This window comes from Rhinoraja longicauda, chromosome 33, assembly GCF_053455715.1.
Source record: "Rhinoraja longicauda isolate Sanriku21f chromosome 33, sRhiLon1.1, whole genome shotgun sequence".
Taxonomy (NCBI): domain Eukaryota; kingdom Metazoa; phylum Chordata; class Chondrichthyes; order Rajiformes; family Arhynchobatidae; genus Rhinoraja; species Rhinoraja longicauda.
The window spans coordinates 2,417,145-2,433,615 of NC_135985.1; the positions used below are offsets into that span (position 1 = coordinate 2,417,145).

Genomic DNA, 16,471 nt, shown 5'->3' on the forward strand with positions numbered 1-16,471 from the left:
GGTGCTGGCTCGAAGGGCCGAATGGCCCCCTCCTGCACCTATTGTCTATTGTCTATTGCCCAAGGTTGTGGAGGAAGTCAATATAAGATGAAGCTGATTTGAGAGGGGTGTGCCGGGGCAGATGTGGTTGTGGAGCAGGGTGCCTGCTGGAGGAGAGGGTGATGTTATGGGCCAATAGTTTTGATACAGGAGTGTGCACAGCGTTGCATGTGGCAGCTATCAGACACCCGGCCAACTTGTGAGCACGTCAAGAAATGTTCAAGCAGTCTTTGTTTTCGACACATGATCACGTTGCCCCTGTAACCGAGCTGTTTCTAACCTTTCCCTGCGTGCTGTTTCTGTTGCAGGCTCAGCTTGGAGACGTAGCCGGGCTGCTTGAGTTTCACCGGAGCTGCTGGGACTGGCCGAGGAAGGTGACAGCCCAGTGTCCGCGTGGTCTTGGAACGCGCTGCCGAGCCCTACTGAGGATCGTACATCCACTTCAGGCACTCTGAGGGCCAGGCTGCGGACAGCCACTGCATCTCTGTAGCCACCATGAGCCTGGGCTGCCTGAGATACCTGCTACTGACAGCGACCACTCTGTACACAGCGGCACTAAACCAGCTCACCAACACGGAGCAAGACCAGGTCCCGAGAATTGTCTTCACTCACAGTAAGTGTGCCCACTCGCCACAGTGAAAGGTGATACGTTGAGTGTTTAGGAAGGAACTGCAGATGCTGGTTTCAACCGAAGATAGACTCAAAATGCTGGAGGAACTCAGCGGGACAGGCAGCATCTCTGGAGAGAAGGAATGGGTGACGTTTCGGGTCGAGACCCAAGGGTCTCTCCAGAGATGCTGCCTGTCCCACTGAGTTCCTCCAGCATTTTGCATCTACTGGGAATACACAACAGGTCAGGCAGCATCTGCTGAGACAAAATGTGAGGTTATCCACTTTGGCGGCAAGAACAGGAAAGCAGAGTATTACCTGAATGGTGACCGATTGGGAGAAGGGGAGATGCAACGTGACCTGGGTGTCATGGTGCACCAGTCATTGAAAGCAAGCATGCAGGTGCAGCAGGCAGTGAAGAAAGCGAATGGTATGTTGGCATTCATAGCAAGAGGATTTGAGTTTAGGAGCAGGGAGGTTCTGCTGCAGTTGTACAGGGCCTTGGTGAGACCGCACCTGGAGTATTGTGTGCAGTTTTGGTCTCCTAACCTGAGGAAAGACGTTCTTGCCTTAGAGGGAGTACAGAGAAGGTTCACAAGATTGATCCCTGGGATGGCGGGACTTACATATGAGGAAAGACTAGATAGACTGGGCTTGTACTCGCTGGAATTTAGAAGACTGAGGGGGGATCTTATAGAAACATATAAAATTCTTAAGGGGTTGGAGAGGCTAGATGCGGGAAGATTGTTCCCGATGTTGGGGGAGTCCAGAACCAGCGGTCACAGCTTAAGGATAAGGGGGAAGTCTTTTAGGACCGAGATGAGAAAACATTTCTTCACACAGAGAGTGGTGAGTCTGTGGAATTCTCTGCCACAGAAGGTAGTTGAGGCCAGTTCATTGCCTATATTTAAGAGGGAGTTAGATGTGGCCCTTTTTTCTAAAGGGATCAGGGGGTATGGAGAGAAGGCAGGTACAGGCTACTGAGCTGGATGATCAGCCATGATCATATTGAATGGCGGTGCAGGCTCGAAGGGCCGAATGGCCTACTCCTGCACCTATTTTCTATGTTTCTATGTTTCTATGTCTTTTCACTCTTTAGTACAATAGACAATAGACAATAGACAATAGGTGCAGGAGGAGGCCATTCAGCCCTTCGAGCCAGCACCGCCATTCAATGTGATCATGGCTGATCATTCTCAATCAGTACCCCGTTCCTGCCTTCTCCCCATACCCCCTGACTCCGCTATCCTTAGGAACTCTATCTAGTTCTCTCTTGAATCCATTCAGAGAATTGGCCTCCACTGCCTTCTGAGGCAGAGAATTCCACAGATTCGCAACTCTCTGACTGAAAAAGTTTTTCCTCATCTCAGTTCTAAATGGCCTACCCCTTATTCTTAAACTGTGGCCCCTGGATCTGGACTAGGTTAATTCCCGGAATGGCGGGACTGTCATATGTTGAAAGACTGGAGCGACTAGGCTTGTATACACTGGAATTTAGAAGGATGAGAGGAGATCTTATCGAAACGTATAAGATTATTCAGGGGTTAGAGGCAGGAAACATGTTCCCAATGTTGGGGGAGTCCAGAACAAGGGGCCACAGTTTAAGAATAAGGGGTAGGCCATTTAGAACTGAGATGAGGAAAAACTTTTTCAGTCAGAGAGTTGTGAATCTGTGGAATTCTCTGCCTCAGAAGGCAGTGGAGGCCAATTCTCTGAATGCATTCAAGAGAAAGCTGGATAGAGCTCTTAAGGATAGCGGAGTCAGGGGGTATGGGGAGAAGGCAGGAACGGGGTACTGACTGAGAATGATCAGCCATGATCACATTGAATGGCGGTGCTGGCTCGATAGGCCGAATGGCCTCCTCCTGCACCTATTGTCTATTGGCCCCCAACATTGGGAACATGTTTCCTGCCTCTACCTTGTCCAACCCCTTAATAATCTTATATGTTTCGATAAAATCTAAAATCTAAAAAAAAAATCTAAAAAAAGATCCCCTCTCATCCTTCTAAATTCCAGTGTGTACAAGCCTAGCCGCTCCAGTCTTTCAACAAGGTATCTTTCAGTAGTGTTATCAATTGAATTGACTATTGGATGAGATTTATTATCACGCACTATTACGCTCATTATTGCTAATATTGGGGGAGGCACGGTGGCGCAGCGGTAGAGTTGCTGCCTCACAGCGCCAGAGACCCGGGTTCGATCCTGACTACAGGTGCTGTCTTTACGGAGTTTGTAACTTCTCCTTGTATGTTTGTATGTTCACCTCACCCAGCCAGCAGCCGCCATTGGTGGAGCGGGAGCACTTGGCCGCTGGCTGGGTGAGGTTACGTGGGGCGCGGGGCTGTGGCGTCACCCTTTGTCCCTTATTTGGGAGTGAGGAAGTTGGCAACCCTACTAACACGGGACGGAGGGCGGTCCCGTATGGGGCAAACTAATTTAACCCAAAAAACGGGATGTCCCGGCTAATACGGGACAGTTGGCGACCCTAGGGGAAGGAGGGGGGTGAGTTTGGGGGAATGTCTTCACTACCAAGTGTGCGTGCAATGCTCGCTGACTAATTGTTGGCAGCCTCTGTGTGGGAGATAAGAGGTGAGGTGATTGAGTTAAGGTGCATCAAATGGTGAGTGATTCTCTGAGCAAGTCTGCACAGACTTGGCACAGAACAGATAGAACGTAATGGATGCAGAACAGTGAGTTTCAGATAAAAAGATAGATATTCAACTTTGGCGCAGTTTATTGCTCAGAACAGAAATCAACATGTTTCATAGAATTTAGCTGAACGATTTGTGTACGTGTAACACATGGAGATTTCCGATAAGGACAAAGAATGTAACAAACAGGTTTTGTGGTTGTGTTAAAAAAAGGAACAATGTGCTGGAGTAACTCAGCAGGTCAGGCAGCATCTCTGGAGGATATGGTTAGGTGACGTTTCACAGAGTGCTGGAGTAACTCAGCAGGTCAGGCAGCATCTCTGGAGGATATGGTTAGGTGACGTTTCACAGAGTGCTGGAGTAACTCAGCAGGTCAGGCAGCATCTCTGGAGGACATGGTTAGGTGACGTTTCACAGAGTGCTGGAGTAACTCAACAGGTCAGACAGCATCTCTGGAGGACATGGTTAGGTAACGTTTCGGGTCGGGACCCTTCTTCAGACACTGAAGATTAGTGCGGATTACCACAATGACACAGATGTAGAGTTGCTGCCTCATGGTGTCAGAGACCTAGGTTCGATCCTGACTACGGGTGCTGTCTGTGCAGAGTATGTACGTTCTCCCTGTGACCACATGGGTTTTCCCCGGGTGCTCTGGTTTCCAACCACACTCCAAAGACTTGCAGGTTTGTAGGTCGATTGACTTCGATAAAATTGTGAATTGTAAAGTGTGATAGAGTTAGTGTGCGGGGTGATCGCTGGTCGGCACAGACTTGGTGGGCCGAAGGGCCTGTTTCCACACTGTATCTCAAATGTCTAGAGATGATTCCAGGATGATTCCGGGATAAGTAGGGTTGCCTACTGTCCCGTATTAGCAGGGACATCCCATATTTTGGACTAAATTAGTTTGTCCCGTACGGGACCGCCCTTGTCCCATATTAGTAGGGTTGCCAACTTCCTCACTCCCAAATAAGGGACAAAGGGTGACAACATCGCCCCGCGCCCCACGTGACCTCACCCAGCCAGCACCCACGTGCTCCCTCTCCACCAATGGCGGCCGCCATTGGTGGAGCGGGAGCACGTGGCTGCTGGCTAGGTGAGGTCACATGGGGCGCAGGGCGGTGACATCACCTTGTCCCGTATTTGGGAGTGAGGAAGTTGGCAACCCTAAGGATAAGTGACTTTAGTTATGTGGATGGAGTGGTTAGATTTAGCTCCTAGGGCTAATGGAATTAAGGGATATGGGGAAAAAGCAGGAACGGGGTACTGATTTTGGATGATCAGCCATGATCGTATTGAATGGCGGTACTGGCACGAAGGGCCGAATGGCCTATCCCTGCGCCTATTTTCTATGTTTCTATAAGAAAATAACTGCAGATGCTGGTACAAATCGAAGGTGTTTATTCACAAGATGCTGGAGTAACTCAGCCGGTCAGGCAGCATCTCAGGAGAGAAGGAATGGGTGACGTTTCGGGTCGAGACCCTTCTTCAGACTGATGTCAGGGGGGCGGGACAAAGGAAGGGTTTAGGTGGAGACAGGAAGATAGAGGGAGATCTGGGAAGGGGGAGGGGAAGAGAGGGACAGAGGAACTATCTAAAGTTGGAGAAGTCGATGTTCATACCGCTGGGTTGCAACTGCCCAGGCGAAATATGAGGTGCTGAACCTCCAATTTCCGATGGGCCTCACTATGGCACTGGAGGAGGCCCATGACAGAAAGGTCAGACTGGGAGTGGGAGGGGGAGTTGAAGTGCTCAGCCACCGGGAGATCAGGTTGGTTAAGGCTGACTTCTATGTTTCTATGCTTATTATCATACTTCCGTTGATGCCTTGTGTTTAAATTGGCTGTCATTTTGGAACATTCCAGTGGTAATTACGTTTAATGGTACATATTAATGTATAGTGCTTTGAGATACAGATAGATAGATTCTTGATTAGTACGGGTGTCAGGGGCTATGGGAAGAAGCCAGGAGAATGGGGTTGAAAGGGAAAGATTGATCAGCTATGATTGATAGACTTATAAGAAGATAACTGCAGATGCTGGTACAAATCGAAGGTATTTATTCACAAATTGCTGGAGTAACTCAGCAGGTCAGGCAGCATCTCGGGAGAGAAGGAATGGGTGACGTTTCGAGTCGAGACTCTTCTTCAGACTGATCAACTTGATAGACTTGATGGGCCCAATGGCCTAATTCTGCTCCTATCACTTATGAATTCATGAACATCCTGAAGCTGTAGTCTTTGCTATTTTAAGGCAAGTCTTTGCTTAAATTTACATCTGTGATAGTTGGACAGAGGAGAGAAACTGGTACTATTATGCTGTTCAAAATCGATGAGTGTCTAATTTTAAAATTCTGGCACGACGTCCATTCAATGTTATAAATACACACCCTCTCATCAAGGCTGCTGTATCTCACAGCTGTTTTGTAATTAGTTTCCTGTGGAGGTCACAGCAAAGGAAGCCAACTCATTAAACAGGGCCAAACGGTGTCATGCTTTACTGATAAAGTACCGAGTCATAGAATCACACAGCGTGGAAACAGGCCCTGTGGCCCAACTTGCCCACAACGGCCAACATGCCCCATCTACACTAATCCCACCTGCCTGTGTTTGGCCCATATCCCTCTAAACTTGTCCTATCCATGTGCTAAGTAAATGTTTCTTAAACATTGCGTTAGTCCCTGCCTCAACTACCTCCTCGTTCCATACACCCACCACCCTTTGTGCACGGTGGCGCAGCGGTAGAGTTGCTGCCTTCCAGCGAGTGTAGCGCCGGAGACTCAGGTTCGATCCTGACTACGGGCGCCGTCTGTACGGAGTTTGTACGTTCTCCCCGGGACCTGCGTGGGTTTTCTCCGAGATCTTCGGTTTCCTCCCACACTCCAAAGACGTACAGGTATGTAGGTTAATTGGCTGGGCAAATGTAAAAATTGTCCCTAGTGTGTGTAGGATAGTGTTAGTGTGCGGGGATCGCTGGGCGGCGCGGACCCGATGGGCTGAAGGGCCTGTTTCTGCGCTGTATCTCTAAATCTAAATCTAAAAGTTACCTCTCAGATTCCTATTAAATATTTCCCCCTTTTCACCATAAACCTGTGTCCTCTGGTTCTCGATTCCCCGACTCTGGGTAAGAGACACCATGCGTCTTCCCGATCTATTCCTCTCAAGACTTTGTAGACATGGCTTTTTTGATGCCACTTACATTAAAAAATTCCACGAAGCCTTCAGTCCCTGTGTGATGTTACTGTGCTGCAGACCCCCCAGCCTCTTCTGCCCTTGGGTTGTAGTTGGACTTTACACTTTAGAGATACAGTGCGGAAACAGGCCCTTCGGCTCACTGAGTCCGTGCCGACCTGCGATCACCCCATAATCTAACATTTTCCTACACACTCGAGACAATTTTACCGAAGCCTACAAAACCTATATGTATTTGAGAGATGAGAAAACATTTCTTCACACAGAGAGTGGTGAGTCTGTGGAATTCTCTGCCACAGAAGGTAGTTGAGGCCAGTTCATTGGCTATATTTAAGAGGGAGTTAGATGTGGCCCTTGTGGCTAAAGGCATCAAGGGGTATGGAGAGAAGGCAGGTACGGGTTACTGAGCTGGATGATCAGCCATGATCATACTGAATGGCGGTGCAGGCTCGAAGGGCCGAATGGCCTACTCCTGCACCTATTTTCTATGTTTCTATGTTTCTATGTATTTGGAGTGTGGGAGGAAACCGGAGCACCCGGAGAAACCCCACGCTGTCACAAGGAGAAGGTACAAACTCCGTACAGACAACGCCGATAGTCAGGATCAAACCTGGGTCTCTGGTGCTGTGAGGCAGCAACTCAACCGCTGAGCCCCGACTTGTATTGTTTTCGAGGGACATTGGAAAGACACAGAATGTGCAAATTGCTGTCAGCGCCGTGGGGTAGAGTCCAGTCTCAGCTTTACTGTCTGACCTCTTGTTTCATCCCCCACGTATATGTTATGTTGACCATAACTTGAGGTACCATTAGGGTTGCCAACTGCCCGTATTAGCCGGAACATCCCGTATTTTGGGCTAAATTGGTTTGCCCTGTACGGGACCGCCCTTGTCCTGTATTAGGAGGCTTGCCAACTTCCTCACTCCCAAATACGGGACAAAGGGTGACATCACCGCCCCGCGCCCCACGTGACCTCACCCAGCCAGCGGCCACGTGCTCCCGCTCCACCAATGGCGGCCGCCCGGGCCGGGCAGGAGCACGTGGCCGCTGGCTGGGTGAGGTTACGTGGGGCGCGGGGCAGTGACGTCACCCTCTATTGGGAGGTGAGGAAGTTGGCAACCCTACTCCTCACCCACCTTGCACCGTCCAGCTTCTGACAGGAACTGTGTAGTTAACAACAGATCAATGAATTTCAGAGGGCAGTCTGATAAGTGGTTGAAACAGTGAACAACACTGTCACGTTGGGCGCGGGGCGGTGACGTCACCCTTTGTCCCGTATTTGGGAGTGAGGAAGTTGGCAAACCCTGCATTAATGTGTGTGGAGGAGAGTGATTGCCCTTGAATATACGAGCGTTATTTGTTCAGGCTGTTATTAATGTTTCATTTCTCGAGGGCATCCATTGCAATTCATGGTCAGTAAACTAACGGCACTTTGAAGCAGCCTGAGGTACTCTGTACAAGCGGCCAGCACGCGGTTGTCCGTTTACGCATTGAACCTCACGTTGCCCTGTAGTCCCGTGTTGTTTTGGAAGGTTGTCAGATGGTCACCGGGTGCCACTAAAGGCAGTGCCGTCGTTTAGTCGAGGTCAAGTTGACATAACACCAGCCAATTCCTCTTGTAATTTGTAGCAAGCAGCAAAACAAGAGGAGTTGAGTATAGGACCAAAGAGGTCCTTCTGCAGTTGTACAGGGCCCTAGTGAGACCGCACCTGGAGTACTGTGTGCAGTTTTGGTCTCCAAATTTGAGGAAGGATATTCTTGCTATTGAGGGCGTGCAGCGTAGGTTTACTAGGTTAATTCCCGGAATGGCGGGACTGTCATATGTTGAAAGACTGGAGCGACTAGGCTTGTATACACTGGAATTTAGAAGGATGAGAGGAGATCTTATCGAAACGTATAAGATTATTAAGGGGTTGGACACGTTAGAGGCAGGAAACATGTTCCCAATGTTGGGGGAGTCCAGAACACGAGGCCACAGTTTAAGAATAAGGGGTAGGCCATTTAGAACTGAGATGAGGAAAAACTTTTTCAGTCAGAGAGTTGTGAATCTGTGGAATTCTCTGCCTCAGAAGGCAGTGGAGGCCAATTCTCTGAATGCATTCAAGAGAGAGCTAGATAGAGCTCTTAAGGATAGCGGAGTCAGGGGGTATGGGGAGAAGGCAGGAACGGGGTACTGATTGAGAATGATCAGCCATGATCACATTGAATGGCGGTGCTGGCTCGAAGGGCCGAATGACCTCCTCCTGCACCTATTGTCTATTGCCTAAAACTGCTGGAAGCTGTCAGCAGGTCGGGCAGCATTTGTGGAAAGAGAAAACAGAGTTTAACTTCAGTGATGTTCTCATAGAGTCATAGAGTGACACAGTGTTGAAACAGACCCTTCGGCCCAACTAGTCCCACCTGCCAGTATTTGGCCCATATCCATCCAAACCTGCCCCATCCATGAATCCATTTTTATCAGAACTAGGAAGGAAAAGAGAAAACAACACATCTTTGACCTGAAACATCTATCTCTATACTAAAACTCATTTGTTTGTTCCTGAATTACAGCTGAAACGGTACACAATAGCCCAACAATTTTAGGCCTACTATATTCACCGTTGTCCCTTTGGTGCTAATGGAAGAAGTTTCATTGAAATCGGTGTTATAATTTTTAAGTTATTCACATTTTAAAGTTTAAATCTATCTCCTGGGGAGGGAGAGGGAGGGAGGGGGAGGAGGGAGGATCAGGGGGGTTGATGGGGTGGAGGGAGGGGAAGGGGGGGGAGGAAAGGGGTTGTGGAAGGGGGGGGAGGGGAGGGGGGGAGAGAGGAGGGGGGGAGGAGAGGGTGCTGCATCAATGCAGGAGGGGTTTGGGCCCAACGGGTCCACTTGGTCTATTTAACTCTGTTTCTCCTTTCACGGGTGACACCTGACTTGCTGAATGTTTAGTAGTATTTTTTTATTTCACTTTAGCTTTCCAGCACCTGTAGGCTTTTTTTTTTAACGTCAATCACAGGTAATTTGCAGGCTGGCTTTGAAAATAAATTCTTTGGCAAAGTTTATAGGAGGTGTAGAAGGTTGAGGGGGGACTTGATAGAGGTTTTTTAAATTTTGAGAGGGACGGACAGAGTTGACGTGGGTAGGCTTTTCCCTTTGAGAGTGGGGAAGATTCCAACAAGGGGACATAGCTTCAGAATTGAGGGACAAAAGTTTAGGGGTAACATGAGGGGTAACTTCTTTACTCAGAGGGTGGTGGCTGTGTGGAATGGGCTTCCGGTGGAAGTGGTGGAGGCAGGCTCGATTTTATTATTTAAGAGTAAATTGGATAGGTATATGGATAAGAGGGGATTAGAGGGTTATGGTCTGAGTGCAGGTAGATGAGACTAGGTCAGGGAGAGTGGTCGGCGTGGACTGGTAGGGCCGAACGGGCCTGTTTCCGTGCTGTAGTTATATGGTTATATGGTGTTGGGGGAAGGTTTTTTCATGGAGAGGGCTGTGGGTGCCTTGAAGGCACTGCCAGGGGTGATGGTGGAGGCAGGTATGATGGTGCATTTAAAGGACTTTTGCATCAGCACATGTGTATGCAGAGAACGGAGGGAGATGTATCATGTGCATTGGTTTAGTTTAGTCTAGAGGTACAGCACAGAAACGCCCTTTGGCCCACCGAGTCCATGCTGACCCCGTACGCACACAAGCAATGCTGGAGTAACTCAGCAGGTCAGGCAGCATCTCAGACCCTACCTTACACACGAGAGACAAGTTACAATCTTTACTGATACCAATTAACCTAAAAACCCATTTGGAATGTGGGAGGAAACCGGAGCACCCGGAGAAAACCCACGCTGTCACAGGCTGAACACACAAACTCAATACAGACCGCACCCGTAGTCAGGATCGAACCCATGTCTCTGGCATCATAGAACACGGTCCCGTTCCCATGCTGTAGTGTTCTATGTTCAATGTCCATCCGTGTGTTCGTTGATTCCTCAAAAGCCCAGAAATCTATCCACATTGTTTTAAATACAACCAGTGACTGGCCCAGACCCATCCTTCCACTGAAAGAGAATTCCAAAGATCCACCCACCTTTGAGTGAATGGATTTCCCCTCATTTCCGTGCCAGGTGGCCCAACCCTATTTTTGAGACTTCGAACCAGTAAACATATGACTAAGTAATGGGAGCCAGAGTTCATGAGAACTCACTCTGACTCGTGTATCGGAAGGAACTGCAGATGCTGGCTTAAATCGAAGGTGGACACAAAATGCTGGAGTAACTCAGCGGGACAGGCAGCATCTCTGGAGAGAAGGAATGGGTGACGTTTCGGGTCGAGACCCTTCTTCAGTCTGAAGGAGTGTCTCGACCCGAAACGTCACCCATTCCTTCTCCCCAGAGATGCTGCCTGTCCCGCTGAGTTACTCCAGCATTTTGTGTCCACCTTCACTCTGATTAGTGTCAACATCGATCCAGCATCATCGGACTTGGCTGACTGCCAATGTCCTCTGGATAGGACAGATAATCCCCTGGTTGTAGAGACATCATGGCAGTGAGCTGTATCTGTACCCGTGCAGTCTCTTCCACATCTCAAGAGCATCTTTGTCATTCATTATATATATAATATAAGACAATAACTGCAGATCCTGGTACAAATCGAAGGTATTTATTCACAAAATGCTGGAGTAACTCAGCAGGTCAGGCAGCATCTCAGGAGAGAAGGAATGGCCAACGTTTCGGGTCGAGACCCTTCTTCATTCATTAATTATTAGGTTTGAAGTATCTTTTAGTTCCTCAGTCTATGCAGCTCCATGCATAGTTAATTAGTGCATTATAATTAGAAACTATAATTAGTTTCAATTGTTTTAGTTCGGTTTACAATACGATACGATAGAACAGGAGGGAAATTGATCTACCTACAGTCATAAAAACACAAAATACATGAAACATGAAAATAAAGTTTATTGTCACGTGTACTGAGTGAGGTACAGTGAAAAGCCTTTGTTGCATGCCAACCAGTCAGTGGAAAGACTATACATTATTACAGTGAATAGATGCATGGTCAGGGAATAACGTTTAGTGCAAGGTAAAACCAGCAAAGTCCGGTCCAGGATAGTCAGAGGGACATCAAAGAGGTAGAGGGTAGTTCAGCAGTGCTCACTGGTTGTGCTAGGATCATTCAGTTGCCTGATAACAGCTGGGAAGTAAACCTGCACGTTAGAATCTCAATGCAAGTGCCGGTTACTGTAACAGTGTGGAGGAGGCCACAGCAAAAGTAAGAAGCAGACACGGACGGGGTGAAGAGGGTTCCAGGCAAATGTTTTTGCAAGTGATATGTTCTTCAGCCTCAGTAAACGGCTGGTTGGTACATTCCTGCTGGCTCTATGTTTAATTTAATCTGTGTACGTCCAAACATGTAGCCGCCAGCCACAGAGGCTCCCTCACATTCCAACCTCTTCTATTTTTGCTTCTTAAATGCAGCTTCACCTTTTCACTTGTAGTTTCTATTATATACAATTTCAGTCAATTCTGGGCCAAGCCATAACCAGCAGAAAGTGCATTGTTCACCATTCCTAGCGCCGGCAATCCCTTGTTGGTTACAAGCTGGAGGCAGGCTAAGGGTTTTCTTTTGTCCTGCTGGGGATGGGTGCTGGGGATGGGTGCCAGGGATGGGTGCCGCGGATGGGTGCTGGGGATGGGTGCCAGGGATGGGTGCCGCGGATGGGTGCTGGAGATCGGTGCTGGGGATGGGTGCCGGGGATGGGTGCCGGGGATGGGTGCCAGGGATGGGTGCTGGGGGGATGGGTGCTGGGGGATGGGTGCTGGAGTGGGTGCTGGGGATGGGTGCTGGAGTGGGAGCTAAAAGTGGGTCCTTGGAGTGGGTGCTGGGGTGGATGGGTGCTGGGGATGGGTGCTGGGGGGATGGGTGCTGGGGGATGGGTGCTGGAGTGGGTGCTGGGGATGGGTGCTGGAATGGGTGCTAAAAGTGGGTCCTTGGAGTGGGTGCTGGGGTGGATGGGTGCTGGGAATGGGTGCTGGGGTGGATGGGTGCTGGGGTGGATGGGTGCTGGGGTGGATAGGTGCTGGGGTGGATGGGTGCTGCAAGCAGGATAAGGAGATGAAAGCATTAAGGGATTAGGCAGAGCTCCCAACACGGCTGCACTTGTTTCGTTCTCCCAGTGCACCTGGATGAACATTGTGCCAATAATCTGTAATGGCGATGGGAATCGATATGTGTGTATGTGTGTGTATACCTATACACATGTGTATGTACATGCGTGAGTGTGTACACGTGAGTGTGTCTACGTGTGTGTGCATGTATGTGTGTATACTTGTGTTTATACATGCGTTTATGTGCGCGTGTGCATGTGTGTATGTGTGCGTGTGCACGTGTATGCATGTGTGTGTGTATGTGCGTGTGTGCACGTGTGTGTGCGTGTGCACATGTGTGTGTGTGTGCGTGTAGACTGAACATGGTGAAAGTTGCTGCGATATATATGAAATGGCAAATAACAATGTAGGTAGAGTTTGAAGATTTTTAATATGAGATTACTTTTTGAAAGATGTCTTATGAAGATTTTCAATTTCCGAAAAAATTTACATCCTTCCGACGCAGCCAGAATGACAAGGAGGTGTTCGTGCTGCCAGCAACTATGGAGCAGCTGTGCAGTAAAATATAATAGCCAGCCTCCACACCAGCAATGTAACTGTGTCTGTGTGTTGTGGAAACCCCATTAATCCCATTCAACTGGAGGGCATCCGTGTCTAATGCATCCGTGTCTAATGCATCTGTCTAATACATGCGTGTTTAATGCATCTGTCTAATACATGCGTGTTTAATACATGCAACCAGATGTCCCAATGATGGAACACCCCTCCAGCCAGCCAGAAATCAAACTCTCACCGTGATCATTACCCAAGACGCTCCTTAAAGCCTCTGAGTGGGGCAGCCATAATTTGGAAGAGTATTTATTGCTCTATTGCTAATCTGAGGCAGATTGCTTAACAGGGAATGGCAGCTGTTTGGTGTGGCACGGTGGCGCAGCGGTAGAGTTGCTGCATCACAGCGCGTGAGACCCGGGTTCCATCCTCGCCCTGGGCGCTGTCTGCACAGAGTTTGTACGTTCTCCCTGTGACCTGCGTGGGTTTTCTCCCGGTGCTCCCACATCCCAAAGACGAGCAGGTTTCTAGTTTAGTTGGGGAGAATGATAACAGCCACGAGGAACTGTGCAGCAGAGAAGGAAAGTCCAGTGGACCCGGCCCCTCGTACGACCCACCGAGAACCGGAGAGGAGGATGGAGGGAGCCGGCGATGGTGAACGTGGGGAGGAAGGGCCGGTAGGAGAGTGAACCGGGGGGGGGTCTTACCCTCCACGCCCCCAGGGTCGGCTGCAGGAGGAGACCCCACCTCACCCTCCCCCACCTCCTCACCCCCCCCACCTCACCCTCCCCCACCTCCTCACCCCCCCACCTCCTCACCCCCCTCACAACCCCCTCACCCCCCCCCACCTCCTCACCCTCCCCCATCTCCTCACCCCCTCCCACCTCACCCTCCCCCACCTCCTCACCCCCCCCCACCTCACCCTCCCCCACCTCCTCACCCCCCTCACCTCACCCCCCCCTCACCTCACCCCCTCACAACCCCCTCACCCCCCACCTCACCCCCCCTCACCTCCCCCTCCCCCACCTCCTCACCCCCCCCACCTCCCCCTCCCCCACCTCCTCACCCCCCCCCACCTCCCCCTCCCCCACCTCCTCACCCCCCTCACCTCCCCCTCCCCCACCTCCTCACCCCCCTCACCTCCCCCACCCCCACCTCCTCACCCCCCCTCACCTCCCCCTCCCCCACCTCCTCCTTCCCACCTCACCCCCCCTCACCTCCCCCTCCCCCACCTCCTCACCCGCCCTCACCTCACCCTCCACCACCTCCTCACCCCCCCCTCACCTCAACTCCCCCTCATCTCCCCCTCCCCCACCTGCTCACCCCCCCTTCACCTTAACCCTCCCCCACCTCCCTCACCCCCCCCCCCCTCACCTCACCCCCCCACCCCCGGGTCACGAAGGCTGAAGGGGGCCGGGAGAGGAGATGGACGGCGGTTCACGGGACGATCCGGATGAAGGCGACAACTGGAGGCCTGGCAGCAGCCTGGGGCTCGCCTGGTTCGGGCGGCCGCCATTGGTGGAGCGGGAGCACGTGGCCGCTGGCTGGGTGAGGTCACGTGGGGCGCCGGGCGGTGACGTCACCCTCTGCCCCGTATTTGGGAGTGAAGAAGTTGGCAACCCTAGTCTGTTTACATGATAATAAAGAACTTTTGAACCAACGCAATTAGAGAAGAAAGCTGGATGGTCAACCACTCTAGAGGATGAAACCTGGGATTCATTCCATTAAGCTTAACTGAAATTAGATTGGAGATTTCTTTGTTGCTATATTGCTCCAAGGAATCACCTGTTCCATGTCTTTTTCTAATCCCATTTTGCTTTGTAATGGGCATTTCTGCAAGCAATACTCAAAAGCAACTCACTAATGCATCCAGCATAACATTCTGCTGGAGTTTTCATTTGCAAAAGAAAAGCTCCAGGGCTACTTACCTAATGCAACATTATTTTGTTGAAAATATCTAAGTGCGCTCAAAAGTCACTTATATGATATATTTCAGGATGTCTAAGCAGGTCAGCAATTAGTGAAGTACCATACTTATACTTGTCTCTTTTAATGGATTTCAAACTAGAATCGTGCCCCTCTGCTGAGCTCGTCCAGCTCTCTGTGTGAGACTCAAGTCAAACATTGGGCGGCACAGTGGCGCAGCGGTAGAGTTGCTGCCTCACAGCGCCAGAGACCCGGGTTCGATCCCCACTACGGGTGCTGCCTGTACGGAGTTTGTACGTTCTCAAAGTGACCAGCGTGGGTTTTCTGTCAGATCTTTGGTCTCCTCCCACATGTGCAGGTTTGTAGGTGAGTTGGCTTGGTATCAATGTACAATTGTCCCTAGTGTGTGCAGGACAGTGTTAGTGTGCGGGGATCGCTGGTCGGCGCGGACTCGGTGGGCCGAAGGGCCTGTTTCCACGCTGTATCTCTGAACTAATGAATGTTTTCAGGGCCATTTATATAATTGTTATATTGAACATTTTTACAATGTTTCCGTGTCTGCAGATTACAATCAGGAAATACATAAGCTGATGTGAAAGTTGGGAGCAACCTTTGATGCTTGGGTTTCATAGTAACTGATTCACCCCTGCAAATTCAACTTGGTTCAGGATTGTTTCATTGTTTTGTTATTATCTCCCTGTCAAGTTATTTCTCCTGTGTCTGGTGTCTGTAAGTGTTGTTGGAGAATAGTCACTAGGAAAGGAGACTGCTCTTTGAGCACGCAGAAACAAGGAACTGCAGGTGTTGGATTACACAAAAAGACACATAGTGCTGGAGTAACTCAGCGGGTCAGGCAGCATCTCTGGAGAATCCAGAGGCAACAGCTCTACCCGCTGCGTTATCGTGCCGCCCAGTTTCTGTGCATAATGTACGTTGCATGTTTAGCACTTTCAATCATTCAGTGGGTCATTAGTTTATTTGAGCTTCAGTCATCCCATTTCTTTATTTAAAGCTAGCCCAGTTGCCCACATTTGGGCCGTATCCCTCTGAGCCTTTCCTACCAAGTCCACGTCCAAATGCTGTGGTCCTCCCAGCAGTTGATGGGCAGGTGGTGGGAATAAAATTGGGATTCATTCAAAAGGGGGTTTGATGATTGGTATGGATTCTGTAGGATGGGTTGCCAACTTCCTCACTCCCAAATATGGGACTAGGTGACGTCACCGCCCCGCGCCCCACGTGACCTCACCCAGCCAGCGGCCACGTGCTCCCGCTCCACCAATGGCGGCCGAGAGGCGGATTGAGTAGTGGCGCGGGGCGATGACGTCACCCTTTGTCCCTTATTTGGGAGTGAGGAAGTTGGCAACCCTACCAATACGGGACAAGGCCGTTCTTGTATGGAACAAACTAATTAGCCCAAAATAAGCTATGT

The 16,471-nt window shown here is 50.0% G+C and overlaps 1 protein-coding gene across 3 annotated transcripts in view; it reads left to right on the top strand.

Moving 5' to 3' along the window:
* Positions 1 to 16,471, top strand: part of sema4ba (sema domain, immunoglobulin domain (Ig), transmembrane domain (TM) and short cytoplasmic domain, (semaphorin) 4Ba) — a 207,023-nt gene that overhangs the window by 143,233 nt on the left and 47,319 nt on the right. For all 3 annotated transcript variants that reach the window (XM_078427032.1, XM_078427033.1, XM_078427034.1), the window contains exon 2: positions 348 to 652. In XM_078427032.1, coding sequence (XP_078283158.1) covers positions 535 to 652 — 118 coding nt within the window. In that variant the 5' untranslated portion in view covers positions 348 to 534. The remainder of the gene's footprint in view (positions 1 to 347; positions 653 to 16,471) is intronic.